This window comes from Perca fluviatilis, chromosome 11 (genome assembly GCF_010015445.1).
Source record: "Perca fluviatilis chromosome 11, GENO_Pfluv_1.0, whole genome shotgun sequence".
In the NCBI taxonomy this organism is placed as follows: domain Eukaryota; kingdom Metazoa; phylum Chordata; class Actinopteri; order Perciformes; family Percidae; genus Perca; species Perca fluviatilis.
In genome coordinates, this window is record NC_053122.1 from 815,805 (window position 1) to 824,700 (window position 8,896).

Consider the following 8,896-nt stretch of genomic DNA (forward strand, 5'->3'; position numbering starts at 1 on the left):
CATGATAAATACCCTATATAATATTCTATCACCCCTTTAACGTGATAAATACCCTATATAATCATTCTATCACCCCTTTAACATGATAAAATACCTATATAATCATTCTATCACCCTTTAACGTGATAAATAACTCTATATAATCATTCTATCACCCCTTTAACGTGATAAATACCCTATATAATCATTCTATCACCCCTTTAACGTGATAAATACCCTATATAATCATTTTATCGCCCCTTTAACGTGATAAATACCCTATATAATCATTTTATCGCCCCTTTAACGTGATAAATACCCTATATAATCATTTTATCGCCCCTTTAACATGATAAATACCCTATATAATCATTTTATCACCCTTTAACATGATAAATACCCTATATAATCATTTTATCACCCCTTTAACGTGATAAATACCCTATATAATCATTTTATCACCCCTTTAACGTGATAAATACCCTATATAATCATTTTATCGCCCCTTTAACGTGATAAATACCCTATATAATCATTTTATCGCCCCTTTAACGTGATAAATACCCTATATAATCATTTTATCACACCTTTAACGTGATAAATACCCTATATAATCATTTTATCACCCCTTTAACGTGATAAATACCCTATATAATCATTTTATCACACCTTTAACATGATAAATACCCTATATAATCATTCTATCACCCCTTTAACGTGATAAATACCCTATATAATCATTTTATCACACCTTTAACATGATAAATACCCTATATAATCATTCTATCACCCCTTTAACGTGATAAATACCCTATATAATCATTCTATCACCCCTTTAACATGATAAATACCCTATATAATCATTCTATCACCCCTTTAACATGATAAATACCCTATATAATCATTCTATGTTTAACCGACATGATAAATACCCTATATAATCATTCTATCAGCCCTTTAACATGATCAATACCCTATATAATCATTCTATCACCCCTTTAACATGATAAATACCCTATATAATCATTCTATCACTCCTTTAACATGATAAATACCCTATATAATCATTCTATCACCCCTTTAACATCACTGAAAAAATTCAATCATTGACTTTAATTAAATTTATTAAGGCAACCGGTTCCACGTATTTTTATTCGGTTAGTTAAAAGCAAAAATATTAAGGTCAGTTAATTCAACTAACTTATGTTACAGTAACACAATGATTGTAAATTCAGCTAATTAAAATGTTTTACTTCTGATCAACAAGACATATTTAAGCTTAACCAAATTAAGTCAATTATGTTATATTAACCTAAATAATATATGTACAGGCTACATATTTTACATTTGTCAATTCAGCATATATCTCATTTGTAGTCATTAAATAATCAATTTAAGTTCAGTTAATGATAACTTTAGGTTTTCATCTAATTTAAGTTTTACTATTTACTTTGACATAATTAAAGTTTGTCAACAGGTTCCACACAAATAAATTTGGTACACCCAACATAGTTTTCTTATTTCCTTTATTCATCAACACAGCAGTGATTCAGTAACATTTTGGTGCCATTCTATAAACTAACATTTCAATGCATGTACACATTTGTAACACATGGAATTACAGCTGCAAATATTAGTCGATCGATTGACAGCAAATATATAAATAATTCACACTTTAATAAATAACTCACTTTTTATGGTTTAATAAATAATACTTTTTACAGTTTTCAAATTTGTTTACAAAATAATAGTCTCTCCATCTAACAGCCTTAACATCTAAAATAAAGTTTTCAGTGGCAACACTTTAACAAACATCTACTCTACAGTAGGATTTCTTTAACGATGGTTAAGATGGTCTGATGATTGAACTTCCTTGCAGTTGTTTTTGATGCAGCTTAGTGTTAAAACATCCACAAAATAGCCATAGTTATATATCAACCGTTTTTGCGTAGCATGGTCTCTCAATTCTACATCACTTCTCTAGTAGTGCCACTCAACTACCACTTTTCATGTATGATAAGTTTTTCAAAAGTTTGCAAAGAAATTGGTTGTTTTCCTCAAGTGTAGTTTCTCTGCTCTATTTTCAAACAGATCATTTTTTTCAGTTTCGGCCCAAAATATTTCTCCTGTTCGATGAAACATTCAGCATCCAAATCAGTGATTGTCTCATTTGTACAGTTAGTTAATGAGCAGCTGTACCTTGGTTGAGAGTCTGCAAGCATCCATTTGAAGGAAGAACTTTTGAAGTACTTCAAAGAAGGCTTTCAGTCTGTTAGGATAACTCAGGGCACATGCAGAGGCAAAGTCTCCCAAGTCGTGCAGAACTTCAACACCCTGAATCACAATTCCAACATCGGCTGGAGGAGTGGCGGTATCACCTCCCTTAACATCGATGCTGTAGATACCAAAGGTGACTTCTCAAGCTCCCTCGGCTTCCTTTACACAGAAGAAACAGCAAGGAGAAAAAACAATTATATTAGAAAATGTTTTACCTACGCAATTTTCATAACACTCACTAATAGATAAACCGGCCTCAATTGTTTGAGTGATCAGTGCTGTATGTTGAGAAGGAAACTTCTGTTTCTCATTCCAAATATCAATACATTTGATCCCTAAACACAGCTACATTGATTGATCTGTGTTTATATTCAGAGGTGGCTGCAAATAAATAATTTGAAAGAAGCACAAGAGGCAACTATCAAAACCCAACTTCATAGCCTACTCTTATAAGTGCGCATTCACAGATACTATCTAGTCAGTCAGATTCACTAGTCAACATCAACTTATAATTCCATAATAATTTCTACCAACAGCAAAACATACCTGTGTCGTTGGGGCCATAATGATCCTGAGTTTCCTCCCTGCAGAGCCTCCTTTGTTCAACACTTTCCGAGCTGCTCAGTGCGTTGGTCAAGTTGTGTAAGGAACTTTTAGGAGAAGTAGTAGTAGTAAGAAATTCTGCCTCCATCTGAAAACATGTCCACAAACACAAATTATATTAAATGGTACCTACTAAAACAGTCAACATTCATTATTTTAGTAATACCTTATAAAAAGGTTTTTCTATTTTCTGCCTTAACGTACCACATGAAAGCTCCGCAGTCCAGCTATAACACATCAATACAGAGGGAGTTGACAAAGGCTATCCCAGCCAGGACCTGAAATTCAACAGATTAACAGAAGCCATCAACTACTGAAATGCATTACTTGCATTTAAGAGAGCTCTATACCTTAAAATAAAAAAATAAAAAATCTATTCAGAACAAGATAATGAAGCTGTCATCTAATAAATGTTCCTAAAAATATGCAAAAGCCAATTTGCAGTAACTAGGTAGCTAGTTACGATCTTACCTTTTTTGAGTAGGTCTTATCCAGACAGGAGCACAACTCATCAACGAAGCAATTTTTCAGGATCTGAAATTTTGCAACATAATGATTACTAAAAGAGACAAATAAACCTATAAAGATGTTAACAGATCAATTATTGAGGCACATTTTACATGGTTCTTAAAGCAGCACTATGCAACTTTTAGCTGCAGCTGTAGTTCCAATGAGACAACCAGTAGGGGCACCGAAGGGGAGGGTAGCGCGAGCTGTAGTTCCAATGAGACAACCAGTAGGGGCACCGAAGGGGAGGGTAGCACGAGCTGTAGTTCCAATGAGACAACCAGTAGGGGGAGTGGAGAGTAGCACGAGCTGTAGTTCCAATGAGACAACCAGCAGGGGGAGTGGAGAGTAGCGCGAGCTGTAGTTCCAATGAGACAACCAGCAGGGGGAGTGGAGAGTAGCGCGAGCTGTAGTTATAATGAGACAACCAGCAGGGGGAGTGGAGAGTAGCGCGAGCTGTAGTTCCAATGAGACAACCAGTAGGGGGAGTGGAGGGTAGCGCGAGCTGTAGTTCTAATGAGACAACCAGTAGGAGGAGTGGAGGGTAGCACGAGCTGTAGTTACAATGAGACAACCAGCAGGGGGAGTGGAGAGTAGCGCGAGCTGTAGTTCTAATGAGACAACCAGCAGGGGGAGTGGAGAGTAGCACGAGCTGTAGTTACAATGAGACAACCAGCAGGGGGAGTGGAGGGTAGCGCGAGCTGTAGTTCTAATGAGACAACCAGCAGGGGGAGTGGAGAGTAGCGCGAGCTGTAGTTCTAATGAGACAACCAGCAGGGGGAGTGGAGGGTAGCACGAGCTGTAGTTCTAATGAGACAACCAGCAGGGGGAGTGGAGGGTAGCGCGAGCTGTAGTTCTAATGAGACAACCAGCAGGGGGAGTGGAGAGTAGCGCGAGCTGTAGTTCTAATGAGACAACCAGCAGGGGGAGTGGAGGGTAGCGCGAGCTGTAGTTCTAATGAGACAACCAGCAGGGGGTGTGAGAGTAGCGAGCTGTAGTTCTAATGAGACAACCAGCAGGGGGAGTGGAGAGTAGCGCGAGCTGTAGTTCTAATGAGACAACCAGCAGGGGGAGTGGAGAGTAGCGCGAGCTGTAGTTCTAATGAGACAACCAGCAGGGGGAGTGGAGAGTAGCGCGAGCTGTAGTTCTAATGAGACAACCAGCAGGGGGAGTGGAGAGTAGCGCGAGCTGTAGTTCTAATGAGACAACCAGCAGGGGGAGTGGAGGGTAGCGAGCTGTAGTTCCTAATGAGACAACCAGCAGGGGGAGTGGAGAGTAGCGCGAGCTGTAGTTCTAATGAGACAACCAGCAGGGGGAGTGGAGGGTAGCGCGAGCTGTAGTTCTAATGAGACAACCAGCAGGGGGAGTGGAGAGTAGCGCGAGCTGTAGTTCTAATGAGACAACCAGCAGGGGGAGTGGAGAGTAGCGCGAGCTGTAGTTCTAATGAGACAACCAGCAGGGGGAGTGGAGAGTAGCGCGAGCTGTAGTTCTAATGAGACAACCAGTAGGGGGAGTGGAGAGTAGCGCGAGCTGTAGTTCTAATGAGACAACCAGCAGGGGGAGTGGAGAGTAGCGCGAGCTGTAGTTCTAATGAGACAACCAGCAGGGGGAGTGGAGAGTAGCGCGAGCTGTAGTTCTAATGAGACAACCAGCAGGGGGAGTGGAGAGTAGCGGGCTGTAGTTCTAATGAGACAACCAGCAGGGGGAGTGGAGAGTAGCGTGAGCTGTAGTTCTAATGAGACAACCAGCAGGGGGAGTGGAGGGTAGCGCGAGCTGTAGTTCTAATGAGACACACTCACACACTCACCCTGATTAAAACACAATGAAAAAATAACTAATGATTTGGCTGAGGGGGTGTTATATATTTTATACTCTAAATACATGTGCAAAGTAAACTTTCAAATTCACCACGAATAAGTGGATGAGTCCTGCCCAACTGCTCTGAAATTAAACATGAGTAACATGCAGTGTTAAAGATAACCATACCTCAGGTCCACAAATGGGCACCTTTTCTATTGTTTATCTGTATTAGCTAAATGCAGAAAGTTTATCGCGCAGTGAGCATGACACAGCCACAACATTCACTTCAGGCTCAAAAAGCTAACGTTGGTAGCAGCATGCTGCTTGTGGTGTTGTGGCCTGCAGGAATATCTGTTCTAATAAACCGCGAAAGCTGCGTGGCCACACCACGAAGCGACCCCGAACGTCATTTGTCTGGTTGTTCACCCTCTCCCTCACTCGAGCTGACCGGAGCTAACCGCTAACCTGAGCTAATTACATTGGGCCACCAGCACTAAATTCAAGTTTAGAAACACTACACACGTTAGCTATAGCTAAGCAGTGAGCTGCTGGATAAACAGCCAACCGACATGGGTCATACATATAGTCTATGGTCATACAGCTAACGTTAGCTAGCTAGCTAAGTTTTATAGCAAACATGTCGAAGCCCCACCTGCTTTTACAGCAGTTTGCATCACAAACACAAAGTACAATCATGCTCAACATGAAAATATTACAAAACAGGTTTGAGTGAAAGAAAATGTCCTCCTACCTTTTCCATATTAGATACCAAACACCAACTGCAACTTTTTTTCCGACAGAATTACCGAAATTAACCGAAGGAGGGTCAGGCGTGGTCCGGTCGGGTCCGGTCAGAAATTCAAAACTAAACGCATGCGCAGTCTGAAGCATCTCAGTCTTCTTCTCCTGTTTTGGTTTAAATGGTAGCTGGTGTTTTATACTGCCGTCTTCAGGATGTAAAAAGTATTGCAATCCTAATTCACTTAAATTAAATGTTTTGGGATTTATCAACACATTCATATTTTTTACAGGTAACAATAGACACAATTACATTGACTTTATTTGAAATTAACATTTTAACCTAGTAAATATATTTATTTTAAGTAAACTGAACATTAAACAACTATTTAAAGTGCACAACCCCCCTGATTCAATTTTTTGAGTGATGATAAATACCCTATATAATCATTCTGTCAGCCCTTTAACATGATAAATACCCTATATAATCATTCTATCACCCCTTTAACGTGATAAATACCCTCTATAACCATTCTATCACCCCTTTAACGTGATAAATACCCTATATAATCATTCTATCAGCCCTTTAACATGATAAATACCCTATATAATCATTCTATCACCCCTTTAACGTGATAAATACCCTATATAATCATTCTATCAGCCCTTTAACGTGATAAATACCCTATATAATCATTCTATCAGCCCTTTAACATGATAAATACCCTATATAATCATTCTATCACCCTTTTAACATGATAAATACCCTATATAATCATTCTATCACCCCTTTAACGTGATTAATACCCTATATAATCATTCTATCACCCCTTTAACGTGATTAATACCCTATATAATCATTCTATCACCCCTTTAACGTGATAAATACCCTATATAATCATTCTATCAGCCCTTTAACATGATAAATACCCTATATAATCATTCTATCACCCCTTTAACGTGATAAATACCCTATATAACCATTCTATCAGCCCTTTAAAGAGGCTGATCCTGAACATCTCATCTGTGTGTGTGTGTGTGTGTGAGAGAGACTGTGTGTGTGAGACTGTGTGTGTGTGTGTGTGTGTGTGTGTGTGTGTGTGTGTGTGTGTGTGTGTGTGGTTACTACTACATGTGTTTCTGTCAATCCAGAACCAGAAGCGTCTGCAGTCTGGAGCGGAGGACTGCTTCCTGTCGGGTCCTCAGGGCACACACATACATCTCGTCTGCCTATTACTTTATATTTAATCTAAAGTTACATTTTTCATTTAAATGTCCGAAGAGCTCGGTAATATATTAGTTGCTTTTTGATTCACACAAATACAAATCACACTGAGGAAACATGACTTTATTCCATATATTCTTTATATATTCATATTCCAATTATCAATAAATATGAGATATAATCTGGTTATAAACGTGTGGTTAACACCCCTGGTTCACACGTTCACACAGAGTCCCAGAGACCCGATCACCTCAGAGTCACAAAACATCAAGAAACCAGAGCCCTCTGCAGGATTCAGTCCGCCAGTCTGGGATCAGCTGGTTGGGGGGTCTGGGATCAGCTGGTTGGGGGGTCTGGGATCAGCTGGCTGGGGGTCTGGGATCAGCTGGCTGGGGGTCTGGGATCAGCTGGTTGGGGGTCTGGGATCAGCTGGCAGGGGGTCTGGGATCAGCTGGCTGGGGGTCTGGGATCAGCTGGTTGGGGGTCTGGGATCAGCTGGTTGGGGGTCTGGGATCAGCTGGCAGGAGTCTGGGATCAGCTGGTTGGGGGTCTGGGATCAGCTGGTTGGGGGGTCTGGGATCAGCTGGCAGGGGGTCTGGGATCAGCTGGCTGGGGGTCTGGGATCAGCTGGTGCTGCGGTACTGGAGCTGGCAGAAGCACTGGTCGCCCCCTCAGCCTCTGTGTGCACACCTGGACACCTGCACAGGTCAGAACAGATATAATTAATATAAATATCTTATCAACCTTTTTATATATGGAGAATGTGATATAATGAGTAAGATGGAAATAGATGATAATAATGGAGATATAGATGGAGGTATATGGAGAGATAGAGATGGAGAGATAGATGGAATAAGATGGAGAGGAAGATGGAGAATAGATGAATATAAGATGGAGAGAAATAAACAGTAGAGACATAAGATGGAGAGATATAAGATGGAGAGATAAAGATGGAGAGACATAAGGTGGAGAGAAAGAAGATGGAGAGACATAGATGGAGAGATATAAGATGGGAGAGAAATAAGATGGAGAGAAATAAGATGGAGAGTATAAGATGGAGAGATATAAAGAGGAGAGATATAAGAGAAATAAGATGGGAGAGAAATAAGATGGAGAGAGATATGAAGATGGAGATATAAGATGGAGAGATATAAGATGGAGAGTAAGATGGAGAGATATAAGATGGAGAGATATAAGATGGAGAGAAATAAAAGAGTGGAGAAGACAGATGGAGAAATAAAGATGGAGAGATATAAGATGGAAGAAATAAGATGGAGATATAAGATGGAGAGATAAAGATGGAGAGAAATAAGATGGAGAGATATAAGATGGAGAGAAATAAGATGGAGAGAAATAAGATGGAGAGATATAAGATGGAGAGAAATAAGATGGAGAGATATAAGATGGAGAGAAATAAGATGGAGAGATATAAGATGGAGAGAATAAGATGGAGAGATATAAGATGGAGAGATATAAGATGGAGAGAAATAAGATGGAGAGATATAAGATGGAGAGAAATAAGATGGAGAGATATAAGATGGAGAGAAATAAGATGGAGAGAAATAAGATGGAGAGATATAAGATGGAGAGAAATAAGATGGAGAGAAATAAGATGGAGAGATATAAGATGGAGAGAAATAAGATGGAGAGATATAAGATGGAGAGATATAAGATGGAGAAATAAGATGGAGAGAATAGATGGAGAGAATAAGATGGAGGGATATAAGATGGAGAGAAATAAGATGGAGAAATAAGATGGAGAGATAT

At 39.7% G+C, this 8,896-nt stretch overlaps 1 protein-coding gene and 2 long non-coding RNA genes across 4 annotated transcripts in view; all 3 read right to left on the bottom strand.

Moving 5' to 3' along the window:
- Positions 1-1,488: 1,488 nt before the first annotated feature.
- On the bottom strand, positions 1,489-2,869 carry LOC120568673. The gene is made up of 2 exons (XR_005640746.1): positions 2,803-2,869; positions 1,489-2,415 (listed from the first exon to the last, which is right to left on the bottom strand). It is a non-coding gene; the product is annotated as an uncharacterized LOC120568673 (long non-coding RNA).
- A 156-nt stretch (positions 2,870-3,025) lies between these two features.
- On the bottom strand, positions 3,026-6,198 carry LOC120568722. Its single transcript, XR_005640755.1, has 3 exons — positions 5,918-6,198; positions 3,331-3,393; positions 3,026-3,137 (listed from the first exon to the last, which is right to left on the bottom strand). It is a non-coding gene; the product is annotated as an uncharacterized LOC120568722 (long non-coding RNA).
- A 1,049-nt stretch (positions 6,199-7,247) lies between these two features.
- Positions 7,248-8,896, bottom strand: part of bfsp2 (beaded filament structural protein 2, phakinin) — a 16,715-nt gene continuing 15,066 nt past the window's right edge. Inside the window, exon 7 of one of the 2 annotated variants that reach the window (XM_039816947.1) lies at positions 7,248-7,827. In XM_039816947.1, the coding sequence (XP_039672881.1) occupies positions 7,731-7,827 (97 nt within the window). In that variant the 3' untranslated portion in view covers positions 7,248-7,730. The remainder of the gene's footprint in view (positions 7,828-8,896) is intronic. The other variant, XM_039816949.1, reaches the window with a different exon arrangement.